Raw genomic sequence first — 23,850 nt, 5'->3', positions numbered from 1 at the left:
ATCAACTGCAGGCGGCAGATCCTTTTCCTATTTGGCGCCCAAACTCTGGAATAACCTACCTAACATTGTTCGGGAGGCAGACACACTCTTGCAGTTTAAATCTAGATTAAAGACCCATCTCTTTAACCTGGCATACACATAACATACTAATATGCTTTTATTATCCAAATCCGTTAAAGGATTTTTAGGCTGCATTAATTAGGTAAACCGGAACCGGAAACACTTCCCATAACAACCTATGTACTTGCTACATCATTAGAAGAATGGCATCTACGCTAATATTTGTCTGTTTCTCTCTTGTTCCGAGGTCACCGTGGCCACCAGATCCAGTCTGTGTCCAGATCAGAGGGTCACTGCAGTCACCCGGATCCAGTACGTATCCAGACCAGATGCTGGATCAGCACCTAGAAAGGACCTCTACATCCCTGAAAGACAGCGGAGACCAGGACAACTAGAGCCCCAGATACAGATCCCCTGTAAAGACCTTGTCTCAGAGGAGCACCAGGACAAGACCACAGGAAACAGATGATTCTTCTGCACAATCTGACTTTGCTGCAGCCTGGAATTGAACTACTGGTTTCGTCTGGTCAGAGGAGAACTGGCCCCCCAACTGAGCCTGGTTTCTCCCAAGGTTTTTTTCTCCATTCTGTCACCGATGGAGTTTCGGTTCCTTGCCGCTGTCGCCTCTGGCTTGCTTAGTTGGGGACACTTCATCTACAGCGATATCGTTGACTTGATTGCAAATAAATGGACAGACACTATTTAACTGAACAGAGATGACATAACTGAATCCAATGATGAACTGCCTTTAACTATCATCTTCGCATTATTGACACTGTTTTCCTAATGAATGTTGTTCAGTTGCTTTGACGCAATGTATTTTGTTTAAAGCGCTATATAAATAAAGGTGACATTATGGGAAGTGTTTCCGGTTCCGGTTTACCTAATTAATGCAGCCTAAAAATCCTTTAACGGATTTGGATAATAAAAGCATATTAGTATGTTATGTGTATGCCAGGTTAAAGAGATGGGTCTTTAATCTAGATTTAAACTGCAAGAGTGTGTCTGCCTCCCGAACAATGTTAGGTAGGTTATTCCAGAGTTTGGGCGCCAAATAGGAAAAGGATCTGCCGCCTGCAGTTGATTTTGATATTCTAGGTATTATCAAATTGCCTGAGTTTTGAGAACGTAGCGGACGTAGAGGATTATAATGTAAAAGGAGCTCATTCAAATACTGAGGTGCTAAACCATTCAGGGCTTTATAAGTAATAAGCAATATTTTAAAATCTATGCGATGCTTGATAGGGAGCCAGTGCAGTGTTGACAGGACCGGGCTAATATGGTCATACTTCCTGGTTCTAGTAAGAACTCTTGCTGCTGCATTTTGGACTAGCTGTAGTTTGTTTACTAAGCGTGCAGAACAACCACCCAATAAAGCATTACAATAATCTAACCTTGAGGTCATAAATGCATGGATTAACATTTCTGCATTTGACATTGAGAGCATAGGCCGTAATTTAGATATATTTTTGAGATGGAAAAATGCAGTTTTACAAATGCTAGAAACGTGGCTTTCTAAGGAAAGATTGCGATCAAGTAGCACACCTAGGTTCCTAACTGATGACGAAGAATTGACAGAGCAACCATCAAGTCTTAGACAGTGTTCTAGGTTATTACAAGCAGAGTTTTTAGGTCCTATAATTAACACCTCTGTTTTTTCAGAATTTAGCAGTAAGAAATTACTCGTCATCCAGTTTTTTATATCGACTATGCAATCCATTAGTTTTTCAAATTGGTGTGTTTCACCGGGCTGCGAAGAAATATAGAGCTGAGTATCATCAGCATAACAGTAAAAGCTAACACCATGTTTCCTGATGATATCTCCCAAGGGTAACATATAAAGCGTGAAGAGTAGCGGCCCTAGTACTGAGCCTTGAGGTACTCCATACTGCACTTGTGATCGATAGGATACATCTTCATTCACTGCTACGAACTGATGGCGGTCATATAAGTACGATTTAAACCATGCTAATGCACTTCCACTGATGCCAACAAAGTATTCAAGTCTATGCAAAAGAATGTTGTGGTCAATTGTGTCAAACGCAGCACTAAGATCCAATAAAACTAATAGAGAGATACACCCACGATCAGATGATAAGAGCAGATCATTTGTAACTCTAAGAAGAGCAGTCTCAGTACTATGATACGGTCTAAATCCTGACTGGAAATCCTCACATATACCATTTTTCTCTAAGAAGGAATATAATTGTGTGGATACCACCTTTTCTAGTATCTTGGACAGAAAAGGGAGATTCGAGATTGGTCTATAATTAACTAGTTCTTTGGGGTCAAGTTGTGGTTTTTTGATGAGAGGCTTAATAACAGCCAGTTTGAAGGTTTTGGGGACATGTCCTAATGACAATGAGTAATTAATAATAGTCAGACGAGGATCTATGACTTCTGGAAGCACCTCTTTCAGGAGCTTAGATGGTATAGGGTCTAACATACATGTTGTTGGTTTAGATGATTTAACAAGTTTATACAATTCTTCCTCTCCTATGGTAGAGAATGAGTGGAACTGTTCCTCAGGGGGTCTATAGTGCACTGTCTGATGTGATACTGTAGCTGACAGCTGAATGGTTGCAATTTTATCTCTAATAGTATCGATTTTAGAAGTAAAGTAGTTCATAAACTCATTACTGCTGTGGTGTTGGGAAATGTCAACACTTGTTGAGGCTTTATTTTTCGTTAATTTAGCCACTGTATTGAATAAATACCTGGGGTTATGTTTGTTTTCTTCTAAAAGAGAAGACAAGTAATCGGATCTAGCAGTTTTTAATGCTTTTCTGTAGGATATGTTACTTTCCCGCCAAGCAATACGAAATACCTCTAGTTTTGTTTTCCTCCAGCTGCGCTCCATTTTTCGGGCTGCTCTCTTTAGGGTGCGAGTATGCTCATTATACCATGGTGTCAAACTGTTTTCCTTAACCTTCCTTAAGCGTAAAGGAGCAACTTTATTTAAAGTGCTAGAAAAGAGAGAGTCCATAGTTTCTGTTACATCATCAAGTTGTTCTGAGGTTTTGGATATGCTAAGGAATTTGGATACATCAGGAAGATAACTTAAAAAGCAGTCTTTTGTGTTAGAAGTGATGGTTCTTCCATACTTGTAACAAGAAGTAGAATTTACAATTTTGGCTATATGAATTTTGCAAAGAACTAAATAATGATCTGAGATATCATCACTTGGCTGAATAATTTCAACACCATCAACATCAATTCCATGTGACAGTATTAAATCTAGAGTATGATTTCGACAATGAGTAGGTCCTGAAACGTGTTGTCTAACACCAATAGAGTTCAGAATGTCTATAAATGCTGATCCCAATGCATCGTTTTCATTATCAACATGGATATTAAAATCACCAACTATTAAAACTTTATCTGCAGCCAGAACTAACTCAGATGTAAAATCACCAAACTCTTTTTAATAAAGTCTGTATGGTGCCCTGGTGGCCTGTATACAGTAGCCAGTACAAACATAGCAGGGGATTTATCATTAACATTTGTTTCTTTGGATAATGTTATATGAAGTACCATTACTTCAAACAAGTTATACTTGAAGCCTGCCCTCTGAGAAATCCTGAAAACGTTGTTATAAATTGAAGCAACACCTCCACCTTTGCCTTTTAGACGTGGCTCATGTTTATAACAGTAATCTTGGGGGGTGGACTCATTTAAAATAATGTAATCATCAGGTTTTAGCCAGGTTTCTGTCAAACAGAGTACATGTATATTATGATCAGTGATCATATTATTTACAAAAAGTGTTTTCGTAGAAAGGGATCTGATATTCAATAAGCCAAGCTTTATCATTTGTTTATCCATATTGCTTCTGTTTTTTATTTGTTGAACCTCAATTAAATTGTTAATCTTAACCTGGTTTGGACGTTTTTTGTTTTTTCTAGTTCGGGGAACAGACACAGTCTCTATAGTGTGATATCTAGGTGAAAAAGTCTCTATGTGCTGAGAATTAACTGACCTCTGTGACGGGAGGCAGCTAGCAGACGGTCGGTTTAGCCAGTCTGTCTGCTTCCTGACCTGGGCCCCAGTTAGTCAAATATAAACACTAAGACTATTTGCCATATTTCTAGAGAGAAGAGTGGCGCCACCCCAGGAGGGATGAAGACCATCTCTTTTAAACAGGTCAGGTCTGCCCCAAAAGCTCGTCCAATTGTCTATGAAACCTATGTTATTCTGTGGGCACCACTTAGACATCCAGCCATTGAGTGATGACAATCTGCTATGCATCTCATCACCACGGTAAGCAGGGAGGGGACCAGAGCATATTACAGTGTCTGACATTGTGCTTGCAAGTTCACACACCTCTTTAATGTTATTTTTAGTGATCTCCGACTGGCGAAGTCGAACATCATTAGCGCCGGCATGAATAACAATCTTACTGTATTTACGTTTAGCATTAGCCAGCACTTTTAAATTTGCCAAGATGTCAGGCGCTCTGGCTCCCTGTAAACATTTGACTATGGTAGCTGGTGTCTCTATATTCACGTTCCGTACAATAGAATCACCAATAACTAGAGCACTTTATCATTTTTTCAGTGGGTGCATCACTGAGGGGGGAGAACCTGTTTAATGTTTTGATCGGAACAGAAGAGCGGTGTTTTGACCCACGACTACGCTGCCTCACCGTCACCCAGTTGCCCTGCTGCTGGGGCTCTGTTTCCGGAACCGAACAATGTACAGGAATCCCTGAGCTAGACGCATCCAAAGCCGTATCTAGAGCCCTAACATTTTTACTATCCTCAATTAAAGTTTGGATGCGTGTCTCTAATTCTGAAATCTTCTCTGTCAGCCTAACTATTTCCCTGCATTTATCACATGTGAATCCCTCATCAGCGACAGAGATAGATAAACTGTACATGTGGCAAGAGGTGCAAGAAACAATGATAGGAGAAGCCATTACTCACCGTGCTTGATGAAAATTCTTACTGCGGTTGTTTGATGAACTTGTGAAAAACTGGAGCGAGGGAGAGGAGAAAAGAAAACAGCGATAGATTCGAATGAAGACAAGTAATGACAAGCTAACGAGTGCTAACGCTTTGCAGGTGTACTGCACTCACGGAAATAAAATAAAAGTGAACGATCAAAGTTAATCTGATAAGATTGATCGATAATATCAGAAATATGGTGTGAATTAAGTTATATTTTACCACTTTAAAAAACAGAGAGTGATAGTAAGATAAAGATTCTAGAGAAAAAAATAAAATAAAAACAGCTACACGGAGCTACAATTTGCTACAGAAGGCCAACAGGAAGTAGAGAAAACACTGTCCAACAGCGACACCCGCAGGCCCGTTCAACCGCTGTCTGTCCCTTCGAGACCCTGGTCCCACATCGCTCTAGATTTTGTTACTGCCCTCCTGCCCTCTAATGGCATGACGGTCGTTTTGACCGTAGTGGACCGGTTCTCGAAGGCGGCACATTTCATTCCCTTGCCCAAATTACCGACAGCCAAGGAGACAGCGGTCACTGTTCTAGATCACGTCTTTCGGCTTCATGGCCTCCCGGTAGACGTGGTTTCGGACAGGGGATCTCCGTTTATATCCAAGTTTTGGAAAGAGTTTTGCAAATTGTTAAGAGCGTCGGTTACCTTGTCTTCGGGTTATCATCCCCAAAGCAACGGAAAATCTGAGCGAGCCAACCAAGATTTAGAGAGGACGTTGCGATGTTTGGTATCCAAGAATCCTTCTTCCTGGAGTCAACAACTCTCTATGGTGGAGTACGCCCACAATTCGTTGCCAGTGTCAGCTACGGGCCTCTCTCCGTTTCAGTGTAGTGTAGGGTACCAGCCACCAGCCTTTCCCAGTCTGGAATCTGAAGTCGCGGTCCCCTCCGCTCACGCGTTTGTCCAGAGGTGTCACCGCACCTGGACCAGAGCCCGTGAGACTCTGCTCCGGGTGAGGGAGCGCACTAAGGCCAAGGCCGATCGCCACCGGTCAAAGCCTCCCGTTTACGTCGTGGGTCAAAAAATGTGGCTTTCTACCAGTAACATTCCTCTGCGATCCGTGTCTAATAAATTAGCTCCCAAATTTATCGGCCCGTTCACTATCACCAAAATCATTAGTCCGGTGACAGTCCGCCTCAAACTACCTCCTGCGTACAAGAGGATACACCCCGCCTTTCATGTGTCCAAAATTAAACCCGTGTTTTATGCACGTATTAATCCACCTACTCCGGTTCCCCCGCCGCCGCGTCTTGTAGATGGGGAACCGACATATTCGGTTAATCGTATTCTGGACTCGAGACGGAGGGGACGAGGATTCCAGTATCTGGTGGACTGGGACGGTTACGGTCCGGAGGAGAGGAGTTGGGTACCTGCTAGGGACATATTGGATCACTCCCTTATTGATGACTACAATCAGCAGGTAGGCCCTTCTGGGAACTCCAGGAGGAGTTCTTAGAGGGGGGGGGGGGGGGGTACTGTCACGGTTGGTAACCGTGATCTCGGGTTGTTTGCACTTTGTGGTGAAATCTGTGTGTTTCGCGTCTGCACTGATTAGCTTGTGGGCATCTCCGTTAATTGTCATCAGCAACAGCTGCCACTCATTACTCATCTCCTATATATTGGCTTGTCTCACGTCTTGTGTTTGTGAGATCGTTGTTACATGTTTGATGTGGTTACCCTGTTCGTCTAACTTTAGTGTTGTATGCGTTGGATGTCTGTGTTTTCCCCAGAACCTCATCCACTCTCCGCCTGTTCACTCAGCCACGGACACTTACCTTCGGCTCCATTCCCCGCAGTTCCTGTGCCATCCTCTCCTGCTGCCTACACGCCGTCATCATCCGGATTACTCACCTTCTCTCCGCCATCATCAGGATTCCTCACCTCCTCACCACCACCACCACTCAGTGTCGTCGTCTCAGCATCATTGTTTGTTTGTGTATTCATACTCATCTCTTCTATTAAACTGTTAACTTGCATCTGCTTCCAGACTTTCCTTTATCACAGAATTACAGTCACAGAATTATAAAACATATTGTGTAAAGATGTACTGTCCACAAATAGAGATAATAATAGTAATACTTAAAATGAAAGTAACAAAATAGTCATTCACACAACCCACACATGTAATTAAACTTAATGTGACAGTTTTCTCTATATTCAGTCAATATGAATTTTATCTACATATTGTACATTTAATTTGTTTTCATGTTCTTGTTTTATAAAAATTTCCATCGTTTAATATTGTTGTACCTTTGGAGCTGTGATAAGAAGAACATAATCCCACGGGAATGGAGAGAGAACAGCGCATACGTGGGGAATGAGCAGTCATTTGCTTTTTTGAATTTGAAACCATATCCACCTTATTTTTCCCGTAAGAGCAATTGTGGCCAGTTGTAAATTTAATGTTTCTGGCTTCTGGTTTATTTTTTATTTATTTATTTATTTTTTTAAAGAAACATATTCTCAGTCTGCTCAGTATCTTGAATCAAAGAAACTCATGTCTATGAGAAAAGTTTAGGAATGCACAGCACAAAAATATTGTTATAAAATAAAATGACATCATAAAATAAATATGTAAATGAGACTTAAACACAGTATATAAGCATATAAATATTACTATGAATAAATATAAAATAAATACTGTAAACGAGATAAAACCCTTACTTTCAGTGTTCCTGTTAAAAAGCAACCACCTTGTCAGCTCCGCACCGCGAGCCACATACACAGCACATAAATATCGTTCTAAAACAATGTGATGTTATAAAATGAATAATATGTGAATATGTGTGATGCTCCGCATCTCGATTCGCAGGTCAAAGAAAATGACGACTGTGAGAAAAGTTTCAGACCGTTAAGGCGCGCGAAGTACGTAAATGTCCTGGATGTAATACCTTCTTCTTGTTTAATGGTGAATGACTCCTTAAAGGGTGCATAACATACACAGTTTCACCTAATCTCATATCTCCAAAAAGTCTTTAGTTTTAACATATTTATAAAAGAAAAATACAGCTTTCCGATTCTCTCCGGAAAAAGCAGAGCTCCAGGGCGCGAGCCGTGGGCAGAGCTATAATACTGATGTTTCGTGTTGTTTTCATTAACATATATTCACTTTTGAGCTGGTTTCCAACAAAAGACAGAAATCTGATGCAGTTGTACTTACATGAATGGGGTCTTTTATCACTGGGACCGTGCCATGTTTTAATAGCAAATGATGTGCAAAGCCAGCGTCGACCCGGGCATTGTTTATAAAACATTCATCATAATGGCTGACTTAATGGTTTCTTGATGTACAGCAGTGGTGCTATATAGTACCTCAACCTCCCAAAAGAACCGCTGAAGAACCATTTTTTGGTGTAGCAAAAGACTCGTGACATTAATGTTTGTTCTGGAGCTGATGATTCCACGCTCTGCTGCCACACTGGAGAGCACTCGCCACCAACTGGACAGGGGTGGGAATTACAGTTATAAATTACAAGAGATAATCAATTAAAGTGACAGATGGCCTTCAGATTTTTCAGTCACTGCAAAAAAAAATCTGTCAATGACGGAATGTTTTCAGTTAACGTAACCTCTGATACACACAGTTCTAGTTATCAATAAATCTGCAACAATGGAGACAATACAAACAATTAATTAAACAGAGCTATTTAAAAAAAAAAAAATAAAATAATGCTATGTGAGGCAGTTGGGGTGAAATAAGAATTTACAGTGATGTTCTAAATGGTCTATATCTGCATAAACCTGCAATTGTCAGTTAGCCTGTTCCCCAATGACTTAGTTTCTGTCTCTTGTTGATTATATCATTTGGTTCAGTCGATCAGGACTGTGGTTGAAACACGAGCCGAATTCCTCAGAAAGGCAACAGGAGGTTGTAAATCATTCCTAGTGCCACAAGTCAGAAGCAAGATAACCGACCAACCAACTCTTTCACAGAACAGCTTTCAACATTAACACCACTAGATCAATTATTGACAATTTCAATTCGGAGAAGAGATTGTCAAATCTGGGGCAAGTAATCAAGTTGCAACACCGGCCATCACATGTAAACCCATGAGAGTAATAAACAAGATCCTTGGATTGATTTCCCCCCACCTAGCAGAACCCGACTGAAATTCCTAAGGGGACCTTTTAACCTCTGATCTGCACAAAACATCCTTATGTCAAAGAATGCCACAGCAACTGTCTTTTCTAGATATAGATGGACCAAAACGAACTCAAAATGACTTATAAATGAATATCAGTCCATCGCTTAACTCCATATTCATTTATATGTAACCCACACATTTGACTATCATGTTTATAATCACTTATTGTGTATGTCTTTTAATAACTATGGGATAGCTTAAGGATTCATATTCATGTTCAGTATGTTTGTGTTTCAATCTGGTTGCTTGAAATGTTTCTGACCATCAGTTATTTTTCAAATGTACCATATTCTTGTTATAGGAATCATGTCCAAAATTATACCCTGCAAGAGCAAGAAAATTCGGATCACTTGCTTGATAAGATAACATATGATTTATGATACTCTGAACAAAGACAATATCTAATTGGTCAAGACAACATTTGAGGTGTGGCCAAAAGGCCATTTTAAATACTCAGGACACCATCAAATTCTGCTTTTAGCTTGCGTTTAGCTTTTACTATCAGTCATGCCGGCTTTAAGCTTTTAGCTTGTAGCTTTGTTTTTAGTCATGCTTTTAGTCATCACTGTTAGCGTTCTTTGATCGCGGTTCCAGCGTGAGTCGGCATGCACACCTGCTGCTACTTAGCCATGATGAGAAGAAACACCACAGAGTCTCGTCAAACTTTACTTCTGTTCTTTTACTTTAGTTTCTTTTTCTTTTCGTTTGAATGTTTTGTGTTCTGAATTAAGTTTTGTAACGCCGTGCCTCCGAGTCTGACCTCGAGTGCCCGTTCAAATTACCCAGCCCACATAACTCTGCATCCTCAGCCAACGCCCAACCACGGGCTTCCCAAGACGTCACTTCAACGACTACTGAACTTCTAGCCAATTTAGCAACCTTGGGAAACCCCCTTTTCAATGACAACAAAGGGAACCCCTTTACACAGGCAACGTACCTCCAGACTCTGATCTATACTGTTTCTAATATAATTTTAACCTCATTGAGGAACTCAATGCGAGGGTTAATTAAGTGATTGATGGCTGTTTCATGTCTATGCAATTTCACATATTGCTGTAAACTTGCGATTCCACATTTTCATCATCTTAAACTCATCCTTTCCTAACTTTCTATCTTCCTGCAACTTGTGTGAATGTGTGAGTGCGTGCGCTTATGTGTTAGATTAGTTTATATGTCTAAGATTTATCTAATAAAGCCTTATTCATATTGAAAAGAGAAGTATCTTGTGTTTTGTGCTTACAAGTTAATGTCTTAAACTGCCGATCTTGTTTCTGTGCTAATTGATAGTGTTTTCACTATACTTTGGATATTAATATCCAGTGCAGATTTGATGTTAAACGGCTTGTTCAGCCATGAAACAATGATTCTGTTCAAATTCCCTTTAAAATCTTAAATGATTCCCTTTGAGCTAAATTGACCTGTTTCCTTTATACTTTCTAATTCTAAACATTCAAATATAAATATATTTTCTGTTTATTTTAATTACACATTTAAATTAAACTGAAGAAAATTATACATTTACACGCTTAAGGGTTATTTCAACAAAACATGAAGTTTACCTGTGTGGAAAGTGACCTTGGCATGGTCCTTCTTGGGTCCTTTACAAAAATTTAATTATAGCTTCATATGATATTTGTAGGGCCCTATGAAATCTGTTTTATTTTTACCAAATTAGCCTAAGTTTTTTTTTTTTTGGATACTGGTTCCATGGCGACTACAAAATAATGTTTGGGGTTCAGACACACTCTCTCTCTTTAAATCTAGATTAAAAACACATCTCTTTCGCCAAGCATTCAAATAATGCATCTCATAATTTGTGACTGCAGTTGTATCTGATCAAATGCGCATTCTTATTCTTTAGCTTGGGTTAAACAAATTAATTTTACTTTGTTGGAACAGCAGCTACGCTAATGATGTCTCTATTTGTTCCTCTGTTTTGCCACGGGATTTACATCCTGTGGTAACTAGGATTTACACAAGCTCCAGCCTGGATCCAGAATACTCGAGAAGAGATGATACCAACCCCTCAGAGGACCTCAGATGATGCTAACCCTGAAACAACATACAGAACTAACAAATATTGATACTTACTATACAGTCAAATAATTGCTGTTAATAGTGTTCGTTGTCTGGTTGACTATGTCTTGTATTAATTTTTCTGAAAATTCCTTTGCACATAAACTGACAGTCACTACTTATAAGTGGTGCTTATACTACTAAATATTGTAGAAACTTAATTTTCTGTAAAGTTGCTTTGCAATGATTTGTATCATAAAAGCACTATACAAATAAACTTTAAAAATGGAATTGAATACAACGTCAAACCTATATCTACTAGTCTAGAATTTTTGCTTCAAAATGATGTGAAAATCTAAATCTTGTTCACTCTCTCACATAAAAAAATAGATTGATTTATATTTTCTAAGACAATTTTTGTTTCGAAAGGGCATATGCGAGTAGTCATGATTGACCTCAGAACGCAGCATAGCTGGCACAAACAACTGACTCCCTGGACACCGCCTTGGAGAATGGCCTCCCTTACCTGCCACTTGACATCCCAGGAAAGGGATCCCACCACCACCTCTCTGGAGAGGATCGTTTTGGGACCCACCTCCTCTCCAGGATCCTCGAACAAATGAAAAAGTGCATCAGGCTCCCTCCAACCAGTGGCGCCACTCCCCCAAAGCCAGCCTGACTGTCAGCAGTTCCCTGTTACCTATGTCATAATTCCGATCAGCAGGCCTCAGACGGTGAGTAAAGACACAAGGATGCAACTTACCATCCTTGGGGAACCAATGGGACAGGGGCGCGCCTACCCCAACATCAGAGGCATCCACCTCAACAATGAATTGCCTTAGGTGAGGTGAGTGCTGTTAAGGGTTCAGCAACCAGGCTAAAGTTCCTGATGAATCTCCTATAGAAGTTGGCAAACCCCAAGAACTGCTGCAATGCCTTCCATGAGTCAGGGGTTTGGCAACTCGGCCATGGCCCTTACCTAAGCTGGATCAGCCTTGATCCCCTCCGTCGAGATTATATGCCCCAAGAACAAAACAGACTTGGCATGAAACACGCACTTCTCCACCTTGACGTACAGCTGGTTTTTCAGCACCCGCTGTAGCACCTGACAGACATGTTGAGTGTAGACCTGCAATGAGGGAGAGAAGATCAGAATATCATCAAGGTACACAGACAAATCTGTTCACCATGTCTCTCAACACATCGTTCACTAGGGCCTGGAAGATAACTTGGCCATTAGTGTGCCCAAAGGGTAGGACCTGGTATTCAAAGTGTCCCATCGGGGTGTTGAATGTTGTCTTCCACTCATCCCCCTCACGTATACAGATCAAATGGAAGGCATTACAGAGGTCTAGCTTGGTAAAGACCCTGGCTCCCTGTAGCAATTCAAAGGCTGACGACATCAAAGGCAGAGGACACCTGTTTCTTATAGTGATGTCATTGAGGCCCCGGCAGTCAATGCAGGGTCACAGGGAGCCATCCTTCTCAACATAGAAGGAGACAAGGCAGCACCCAAACAAGATGTGAGAAATGACTGACTCCAAGAGAACACAGAATTGCCAGACCAATCCACATGAGGGTTGTGCTGCACCAGCCACAGCTAGGACAATGGAAGCACTCTGGGAATCTAGGAGGTACAGCTCAATTACCTCACTGTGATTGCCAGAGAATTTAACTTATGGAAGAAGTGGAATGGGTGATGGAAGAGATGAGGAGAACATTTAAGGAGTGGACAGAGATAGGAGAAGGAAGTGGAATGGCAGGAATAACTGAACATCTGCCCCTGACTCAATCGTGCCAACTCTGTGGCTGCCTCATCAACCCTGAGCAAAGCAGTCAAACAGTCTGATCATCTCAGCTCTGAAGTCCTGGAATGTGGCACAGAATGGAGCACGGGCGTCCCACACAGCCGTAGCCCAGTCCCGGGGCTTTCCTTTCAGGAGGGTGATAACAAATAATACTTGGGACTCTCTAACATAGCAGTGAGGCTGGAGTGCGTGGACAAGAGAGCATTGGGATAGAAAGGACTGGCAGGAGTTGGGATCCCCATCATACACCGGCGAACTATTAGCATGAGATTCAGGCTCAGCATGAGACACAGAATAGCCAAAAGGACCAGTTGATCGGCTGGCCAAGGCTTCCCACTGGAGTTTCTGTATCTGGACATTGAGGTCTGATACTTGGACTGCCAGGCACTAGACCTCCCTTGAAGTGGTAGTCAACTGACTGGAATGCTGTCCCAGAAGAATGCCTTGTTGACCTACTGCGACTCTGACTTGGTCTGCACCTGCTGAATCCATCATTGCTCAGACTGTTCTTTCAGGGAAAACACAGGATTCAGTTAGATAACAGAAAAGTTTATTTCACTCACACTGAGCTATAATAAAAACAACAGGAATACAAAATGGAGGAGGATCACATCAAGTCCACAGCGCCAGGAAAGAGCCTCTCAGCAGGGACTGATCCTATCATCATCCGTGACAATAAAGTCACACCAACCAGAGCGTCATTTGTGACGCAGCATCTAAAGCCCACTGAACTCCCTGAATAAGAGCGTTTAGCATGCAGAGAGGAGCTGGGGCAATGTATCCGGGTCTCAACAGAAATGAGAAGCATGACAAGATAGTCACAAGCGAAGCGTTGCAATACATATAACAATGGTCTGACAAAAGACTGAGCACATCTTTTGTCAGCACATGAGTGGCTACAGGTGTGACAGAAAACACAGAGAATAAAGGATAATGAGTGGGAGGGGGAAGACGCCACACTGACAGCAGAACACATGGTGATCTGCCAAAACAAAACCAATGTGCTTAGAGACAAGGCACATAGAAACCAAGACAAAACAACACAGATCAAAGTCATGACACTAGTGGTTGTATATTTTTCACACCGATGTTGGAGCCCTGTGGCATGTCGACTGCTTTATTCCCTTCCCTTGTTTTCTTTGAATGAGGTCGGATTTAGTGTTTGGATATTTTTTTTATTTTATTTGAAAGTTGTATAATGAATTTGCTTGAACAAATGATAAAGCTTTCACTACAGTTTGTGGCCAGTTATTAGTCCTCCCTTTTTTTTTTTTTTTTTTTTATAAAATCCTGGATCTTCATGTAGTAGTAGTAGTAGTAGTAGTAGTAGTAGTTTATTTCTTCAGTCATTCAGACATAACAACATACACAAACAAAATTATTATAGTACAGCGATGACTGAAGGGGTTTAGGCTGAAGTGAAACACTTATTGAGGCCTAACCCTATTTACACCAAGATTTAAATACCCAGCATGAGGCAACAATAATCAGAAAGTAGCAAAGTGGAAACAGATGTAAGAATATTACCAGCTATATATAAACAGCTCATATGAATAACATATTAATGAAGATATTTTTCAAATATAAACCATTACTAATAACATTACACAAGTCACCTTGTAAATTTTCCTCTAAACATTCCATTACCCTAATAATGCCGTGAATCATTGCATTGTACACCAGCCTTCTACTTATTTTAATGGTATTTAAACTAAACAATATCATTCTAATTCTATATAGCTACCAATCACATTTGATTTATAAAAAAATTTGAACACCTTTATTGATATAGATTGTTTTAATGTGTCATCCAGGCTATTCCATAGATTTACTCCTCTAACTAAGAAACACCTCCCTTTGTTATTGGTCCTGGCCTTATTTTTTTGATAGACCTCGATTCCTCTCAAATTATATCGAGTCTCTCTGGGCTTGAACCTCTCCTGAATACAGACTGTGAACCTTATACATCATTACACCTGTGCTAAAATCAACTAAATCCTGTAATTTTAACTCTAAATTTTGTCCAGAGCAATAGAGACTAGTATCATCCGCAAACAAGATACAATTTAACTTTGTCAGGACCTCCATGATAATAGTTTTCTTAGCGAATTGGTGGAATGAGGGGGGGGGGGGTGTTGTTGTTTCACGTGTCCTATCTGGCCTATAAAGGCAATGGTGGGTGTTTTTTGAGTATACATCTAACAGTCATGAATGACGTCATCAGATTTCCGGCGTGCTGCAAGAGTGTGTAAACGGTAAGGAGTTGTTTGTCTTGGTTTTACCATAAAACGTTTGTATAAACTGGGGTTTTATGGGCTTTTTTCTTCTTAGTGTGGACTGAGGAGTCCTGCATAAAAATGTTGCAACGTGTGTTGTATGGGATTGGGATTGGTGGGATTTTGTTAAATGTGAGCCAAAATCATCACAATTAAAAGAACCAAAGACTTAAACTACTTCAGTCTGTGTGTACTGAATTTATTTAATACACAAGTTAATAACAACCGGACCTTATTTCCTCTTATTTCATTTTATTTAAACATAATAGGACCCCTTTAATATTTTATTTATATGAATATTTATATATTATACCATTCACGTAACCAGCATTCAATATCAATATATTTAAGAGCACTATAAGAGCATTTAATATTATTTGATATATATTCCTTGTAGCTGCTGGAGTCTAAAGTATTATTTCATTATTTAGACAGCGTTACACCATTCGTCAGAGATGTTATTAAAGCATTTGTGAAAAAATTGATGACTGTCTATGGTTGACAAGTGTCACATGTCTCTGCACAATAGCAAGATTTAACATTTAAAAAGAAAAAATCACTTTTTCTGGACCTCAGCATAAAGTTGGTCCATTTGCTGGTCACTGTTGATTTGTCTCTTTCTCTCTATCATTTGAACCACAGCATACACTGTCACTGGACCATTGTTTGGGTGTTCCCTTGTCTTGTGGCCTGTCTGGAGTTTGGAGAAGTCAATCTCACTATAGTGGAGATCATCAGTTCCTTTCTTCTCACCATTCTTGCTGATCACAATATCATTGTTAACATAGATAGCCCTCATGTCTCTGTTTTTATCTTCAGCCTGAGGAAAAGAGGTGAGATTTTGTTTTATTAGTTTTTTAATCGCTTTCCTTCTGCTGTAAAATAAGCATTGTTTGAGAAGATCCTACTGTAAGTGAAGTGAATTAGTCTTTTAGTCACCTTTTAGTGTGACTCTTACTTTATTCAACTGATTTGTTCATATACACAGATCCAATCACGATCCAATTTTATTTTTATTTTTTTATTTTTTAATGATTAAGACACTGTATTATTCACTCAACTGATTGGTTCAAAAACACTGTTTCATTCCCGAATCAAACTGCTACGTTTGAGACACAGCCATGCAATGGTTAATTCTGCTGTGGCTCTGTTTGGAACAAATTTAGTTGCTGTGGACAAAACAGCTGGCATTTAAAATTCAAGTTACTCAATGTTAACATCTTGTTTATTGAACTGCACCTGATCTTTTCCTGTGACATGGCCCTGTCTTGAAGCTTTTGTTCTGTTGCAAAAAATAAAATAAAATATACAAATAAAAAAGTAAATATAAAACATAAATACATTCATAAATTATACACACATCCAATAAAAAAATACAACATTGCACACATTAACTATATTTCTGTTATTATATATTTACCTCATACGGTAAAAAAACCCCGCAGACAACAGAACAAAAGCCAAAAGTCCTCCTGTACAGCCATATATCACCACATGAGAGAATTCACTCTGTCCTAAAATACAAAAGGATTACTGAAGAGTGTATTTCAAACAGTATTTGTGAATCCAGAATATATCTGAACATTAAAAAAAAACAATGCTTTATTTACTATCATCTTGGAGTTGGAAATCTTTTGATGACAGTTTTCCATGTTTATTTTGTGCAATGCAGAAGTATGATGCTTGACTATGAGTTATACTTAAATTAATCTTTTTTTCCCAAGCTATAGGCATCTCCTGCCCACGTTTGTACCAGGTGTAGCTCAGGTTATTTGATGGACTGCCTTTGCTTTTACAGGTCAAAGTCACATTAGTGCCAACAGATGGGGTAATGATGATGTGAGTTTCTTTTGGAGGAACTTTAAGAAAAACACAAGCACACATGGGGTTAAAAATTGATACCTATTAATTTTTATCACATCAAGGTTGATGAGAAACACAAAAGTACTCCAAATCTCTTACACAGGACTCGTAGTATCACGGTGGTCTCAGCAGAAGAGGTATCATGTGTATTTCTTGGATATGTAGCAGTGCAGGTGATGTTCTTTTTGTGATCAGTGTATGAAGCTTTGAAGGTCATGTATGAAAACACTGACTGGGTTTTATCAGGTTTCTCCTGTAACTGTGTTGTAATGCAGGCAGATTCAGAGATGTTAGACCATGATATTGTAGGACGTTGTGTGGGGCAGGGGGCTTCTGCAGAGCAGCTCAGATTCACTGTACTTTCCTCCATCACATATGGTAGCTCACTGGGATTAAGTTTAGGAGGTTGTGGTGAGTCTACAAGGTAAGTGATGACAGACAGCATTAAGGAAACCTCACAATGCATAGTCATGTTAGAAAGTTGGGTTTTCACACTTGCACTTGTAGACTGATGGTTTCCCAAGGTAAAATCACTGCTACCAATATTTGAAATATTTTGTCTTTTATCTATATTATTACTATGTGTCTACATGCATAAGAAATGCAACCCCTCAACACTGAATATATTAAATTAAATTAAATTAAATTAAATTAAATTAAATTAAATTAAATTAAATTAAATTAAATTAAATTAAATTAAATTAAATTAAATTACATTTAGCAGACGCTTTTATCCAAAGCGACTTACTCACAGTGCATTCAAGCTATCAATTTTTACATATCATGTGTTCCCGGGGAATTGAACCCCCAACCTTGCGCTTGATAATGCAGTGCTCTACCAATTGTGCTACAGGAACACTATATATATAGTTTTATAATGTTACAGAATTAAAAATAAAATGCAGTTTGTTGACATGCATAGTATAAAACTTATTTAATATCATTATATTTTGTAATTAATTCATATTTTCATTTCTTTTTAAAGACTGAATGATATTTACCTCTGACAATGATTTTCACAGTCTTTCTTGAATCAGATGAATCAGCTGTATCGGGGTTAAATGTAGTTCTGAACACATTTGGCTCTATTTCCAGAACATAAAAACACATTAGTCACACAAGAGGCATGAAGAAATGAGCATTTGGTTTTTAATTCCTATTAGTACACATTATAATCATACACATCTTTATTCATAATGACAACAAAGATCGACCAACCTGAGTGAGCTTGTCCCAAAACAAAGCCGATGAAAATAAAGGAAGTGAACTGATTTCCTGCCATCGGGGTTCGTAGAGGGGATAACATTGGACTATACAGTAGCCACAAAAGAGTCCAAAACACCATCACAGTACACTTCATCACTATACAACACAAAATACATATATCACGTCATTTAACAACATTACTGCGTTACTATATTTGTTGCCTGCTTCTATCTATAAGGATGAGTTGCTACATTTTCACTGTTACACTCAAGCAGATGCTTTTTTACTTATTTTATTTATCCACTGTTAAAATGTATAAGTCAACTCTTTAGGGTGACCACATTTACTGGCGCAGCAGCGACAAACATTTTCATTCACTAAAACTTCTCTTAAAAAACATGCATGAATACAGGTTATACTAAATTATTTTCACGTTGTGCCGAAAACAAAATACATTTATTATGCTCAAAACATTTCATAAGAAAATATGACTGAGCCTGAGTTACTTGATTCATCAGAAAACTCACAGGAACTTATGGTCAGCTGAGAAACTACTGCAATCTTTCACCCAAAACAACTCACAGCTCTCAATTCTTGTTATATTTAAAGACTCTGAAATTAATTAACAGGTTGGTTTTCAAGTTAAAACATATATATAAAATAAATATTTTATGTGAGAAAGAAATTGCAAGAATGAAATTTCGGTAACTTAATAAAAACCTTCATTAATAAATCATTAACAAATATTATGTAATGCTTAACAGATCATTAGTTCATACAGTATATATTCACATATCTAGAAACATGAAATAATTTGCTTATAAATGTATTAAACATTAGCTAAAAATACACATTTCATGTAAATTAAAATGTTTACAAATGTCATTAGACTTCTAATTCATATGATCATTCACATCTTGAAAATTTGCAAATAATTTTTAACGATGTTCTGCAATGATTAAAAGCTTTTCTTGTAAATTCCATTCTTTCCTATGCAAAATGGAGACAAAATGGAAAAGACACTTTTGTCTTATGACCAGTACAGTCAAAACACTATTTTTGTAACTTTTTTTTTAAATCATAAGTGTTGAAGTGATTAAAAACATGTTTTGCACCAAAATTACAATGTGTGATATGTCTTTACCAAGCATTTAGCTAAGCTTAACCATTTAAACAAACATTGTTAAAGTAGCTAAAAGTCCAATGTAAAAAAAAAAAAAAAAAAAAAAAAACCTTTTACACTTGATGATTAGTCTCCACTTTAAATTGGGTATTGTAAAAACATGAACAAATGATGAATTATTCGTACAGATTTTGGGACACTTTTTGCAATGTGACTGCTCATGAATAAATGTTTATAAGCATTTATAATTGATGAATAGTTTCCACTTTAGATTGGGTACTTTCAAAAACATTAGCAAAAAATTAATACATGATTTAAATTAAATAAAGACCAAATATATGACCTTTAAAGGCTGTGATTATGAATTAATAAATATATTTACACAAAAACAGTTTGCGAAGTTCTTAAAATGACTAATAAAGCTATATTTTCCACAACATATGTAAATGTAAAAATGAGCATAAGCTAATATTTGAGTTGAAGTTTAATATCATTCAACAAATAAGCTTGTAAATATTGTATAATTTCTGTAAAAATCGTTTGTAGATTTTTTAAACACATTGACAGTTTAATGACATTTGTAACCATTAACTAATGATCAGTTAAGCATTATATAATGTTTGTTAATGATTTATTAATGAAGCTTTGAATCATTGTAAACCATCTGTCAAAATCATTTGAAGATTAAAAATAAAAATCATTATCATATGAATTGAAAGTTTGTAAGCATTTCAATTTACATGTAATTATCTGTTAATCATTTGGTAATGTTTAATAAGTTCATTAGGAAACAGACACATTATCTCATATTCTAGATATGTGAATATATATTAAGTAATGACTAGTTAAACATTATATAATGTTTTTTAATGAAAGTTATTATAAAGTGTTACCAAAATGTCTTACCTCAGAAAAGTAGAGGTATAAGAAGCAGACATCCCTAATTTTTTTCTCTTTGTCTCATGTTGTGACATTGTGCTACACCCCCAATGTAATGTCATTACAGGAAGATATTAATAGGAACCACAGGCGTCACTATAGATTCTTCCTTTTTTTCCTTTTCTACTGTTTTATGTCATTTTACAAAGAAAAGGATATGTGATATTACACCGTTTGTTTATTAGATATCATCATCTCATAACTTGTGTTGAATTTATAAGACATTGTTAACATTACCGTTAGCTAGCTTGCAACATCTGTTACACTGTAACTTACAGACAGCCTCACATAAAAATGTATTAATTAACAAACCATTAATTATCACCACAGTCTGAAGTAGTGAACACTCACTCTTTCTGTTCTAACTTACAGCAGATTCATAAAGCTTGTCTGCAATTCATTTTGTCAAAGCATTTCCTGTCGGTTTACTGTTAGCTAACACTCTCAAGCCACAGAAGCACGTAATCTTAAAAAAATAATGTTAGCTGTCCCCTTTAACAACTGATTGTAATTTAACTAGTATATATATAAACAGTTAAAGAAACAAAGCGCTTGTAAAATAGGCCTAGCAACTTAAGCATGCGTGGAGCGGATTGGTAATATTTTTCTTATGTGCGCAGAGCACCTTTCTGAAGATTCCGCTCGCTCAATACACTCAGCGGTGCTCGCTCAACCCAGTTCATAATCCAAACGTTCTTTAAGTGCATTTTATCTTGTGTTTGCTTTTAGGAGGCTTTATAATCCAGTTGTATCTTTTGCACAATAACGGCAGCTATTTATTCATAATATCATTATGAAATGAATGTTTTTCTCAAATACATGTTGGACACAATTATTGGCACCCCTACAAATTCTTTTGACTAAAATATTTCTGAAGTATATTCCCATTCATGTTCACAATTTTGAGTAATCCAGGGTGATTATGAACATGAAATTATCCAGCCATGGCTTTCTTTTTTCACAAAAATATAAATAGGAGGAAAAACAAAGCCCAAATTCCCTTAATCATCCACCACAATGAGAAAAAATATATATATTTCTGATGTGCAGCAAAAGATGACTAAGCTTCACAAATTAATGAAATGGCTTTAAGAAAAGAGTTAGAGCAGTGAAAATTCGCATTTCCACCATCAGGGCAATAATTAAGAAATTCCAATCAACAGAAAATGTTATGAAACTGCCTGGAAGAGGACGCGTGTCTATATCCTCTTAATGCACTGTGAGGAGGAGAGTTTGACTGGCTAAAGACTCTGCAAAGATCACAGCTGGAGAATTGCAGAAAATAGCCGAGTCTCGGAGTCAGAAAACCTTCAAAAAATTGTCAAACAGAACCTACATCACCACATGTTGTTTGGGAGGGTTTCAAGAAAAATTATCCTGGCTCATCCAGAAACAAACTAAAGCATATTCAGTTATCAGACATGACTGGAACTTCAAATGGGACTGGCTTCTAGGGTCAGATGAAACAAAAAAATTAGCTTTTTAGCAGCAAACACTCAAGATGGGTTTGGTGCACACGGGGATAAAAAGTACCCCATGTGTACAATGAAATATACAGCTGTATTTTTATGTAGTGGACCTATATTTTTGCTGGAGGTCCTGGATGTCTTGCCTAGATACATGACATCTTTGATTCCATCAAATACCAATAGATAAAAAATCAAAACGTGACTGATTCTGTTAGAAATCTTATAATGGGCCATGTTTGGATGTTCCAACCGTACAATAATCCAAACAATAACCTCAAAAACAACACAGAAATGGGTCACTGAGCTCAAAACCAAGCTTCTGCTATAGCCATACCAGTCCTCTGACCTGAACCCTATATAAAATGAGAGGAGTGAACTGAAGAGGAGAAGCACCAACATGGAGCTGGGAATCTAAAGGGTCTGGAGTGATTCTGGATGAAGGAATGGTCTCTGATCTCTTGTCAGGTGTTCTCTAACCTCATCAGGCATTATAGCAGAACATTTAGAGCTGTTAAACTGGCAAATGGAGGTTTTAAAAAGTATTGAATAAAAGGGTGCCGTTAATTGTGGCCAATGTGTATTAGAGAAAAACATTTACCGGTATTTCATAATTATATTCCAATGAAAGGTTATACTTGTGATTTTTTTTTTAATAAAAGACTAAAAGGATTAGCAATGCAGATTAATATTCACAGCCTTCTTTGATTATATTTGCCAATATTTTTGGCCATGACTGTACTACACCTGAACCTTTTTTTATAGTTGTCTTCTTCTGTTGAATGTTTTTCTGTAATGTGGTTGATCTGAGTACTAAATTCACACACACATTGAGTCACACACACCTGTTGTCCTGGTTGGTCACAGTGACAACATTATCATAAGTGGAATTCCTGTCATAAGTTCCATCTTGTGCCAAATATTTTTAAACAAATATATTTGGTGTATACCAGCATTTCCACTCATGTTAATGAGGGTCTAGATCTGCTATGCATGCTGCTGCACAGCAAGTATGGACACAGAATAGATACACTTATATCCTAGTATAAACTTCTCAGACAATTACAATAATGTTGTAGGTATTTAAGATAATTTTCATTGGCAATCCGTTTTATAAAAAAATAAAAAATAATTTTAATATAAATAATATTTATTTCCATATGACACAACACATGTGTTGTGTGCCATCGTATTGTTCTTTTGCACATGTGGGTCAGTTCAGGACAGTGACCAGTCCTCCCTGGGTCACATGACCATAAACAATTTAATTACTCCCTATAAGTGACCATCGCATTACCCTTCATAAAGAGACTAGTGGAAGGGTGTCTTCTTCAGTATGATAATTGATATTTTGCACAAGAGGTTTAGGACTGTGACCATTTCAGACTAAATTCTGAAATTGGCTTCATTAAAAAAAAAAAAAAAAAATAGCCAAACTAAAATATCAGATCTGAGCATTAATTTTGAATTGATCACTAGAGCCAAGTTCTCACTATGCAACTTTAAACGTTGCCAGATAGCAAAGCTGTTCAGACTACATGGCTTGCTGTCTTGAGTCATTGCCGTGTTCACAGTAGTTGACACTATGATCCGCAACAGGGGGTCACACATTACACGAGCTGACAACTGCCCTGTCACCCAATGACTCTACACTGTCCCCAAACCACGTTTTGTTTTTGAAAACACATGCGAGAAGAATGAGTGAAACAAGAGTCTATTTGAGAATGGATACCAGGAAGAAATTAGTGTTGCAAGCTGTTTGAGTTATGATCTAATCTGAAATTTTCTCCATTTCTTGTGTCCGAATTCTTCTTAAAGCCATCTTGCTGCTGCTGTTTTCTTCTGCTGACCTCAACCCATGCCTTGTGCTCTCAGTCGACTGTGTGAATGTAGCCATCTTAGAAATCACATTGGAAAGAGTCCAGAATATAAAACCCTTTACAGCAGTGGTTCGTAATTATAGTTCTTGTGCACAATTCCTTCCC

The 23,850-nt window shown here is 38.0% G+C and overlaps 1 protein-coding gene across 1 annotated transcript; it reads right to left on the bottom strand.

The window, feature by feature from the left end:
• Positions 1-15,818: 15,818 nt before the first annotated feature.
• Positions 15,819-18,219, bottom strand: LOC132124183 (uncharacterized). The gene is made up of 6 exons (XM_059535074.1): positions 18,133-18,219; positions 17,231-17,548; positions 16,879-17,127; positions 16,689-16,782; positions 16,508-16,550; positions 15,819-16,088 (listed from the first exon to the last, which is right to left on the bottom strand). Exons 2-6 carry the CDS (start codon positions 17,499-17,501, stop codon positions 15,825-15,827), a joined length of 921 nt encoding a protein of 306 aa, XP_059391057.1. The 5' UTR covers positions 17,502-17,548; positions 18,133-18,219; the 3' UTR covers positions 15,819-15,824.
• Positions 18,220-23,850: the final 5,631 nt, after the last annotated feature.

Source organism: Carassius carassius, chromosome 42 (genome assembly GCF_963082965.1).
Source record: "Carassius carassius chromosome 42, fCarCar2.1, whole genome shotgun sequence".
NCBI lineage: Eukaryota > Metazoa > Chordata > Actinopteri > Cypriniformes > Cyprinidae > Carassius > Carassius carassius.
This window is presented reverse-complemented; position numbering and strand designations above follow the sequence as displayed.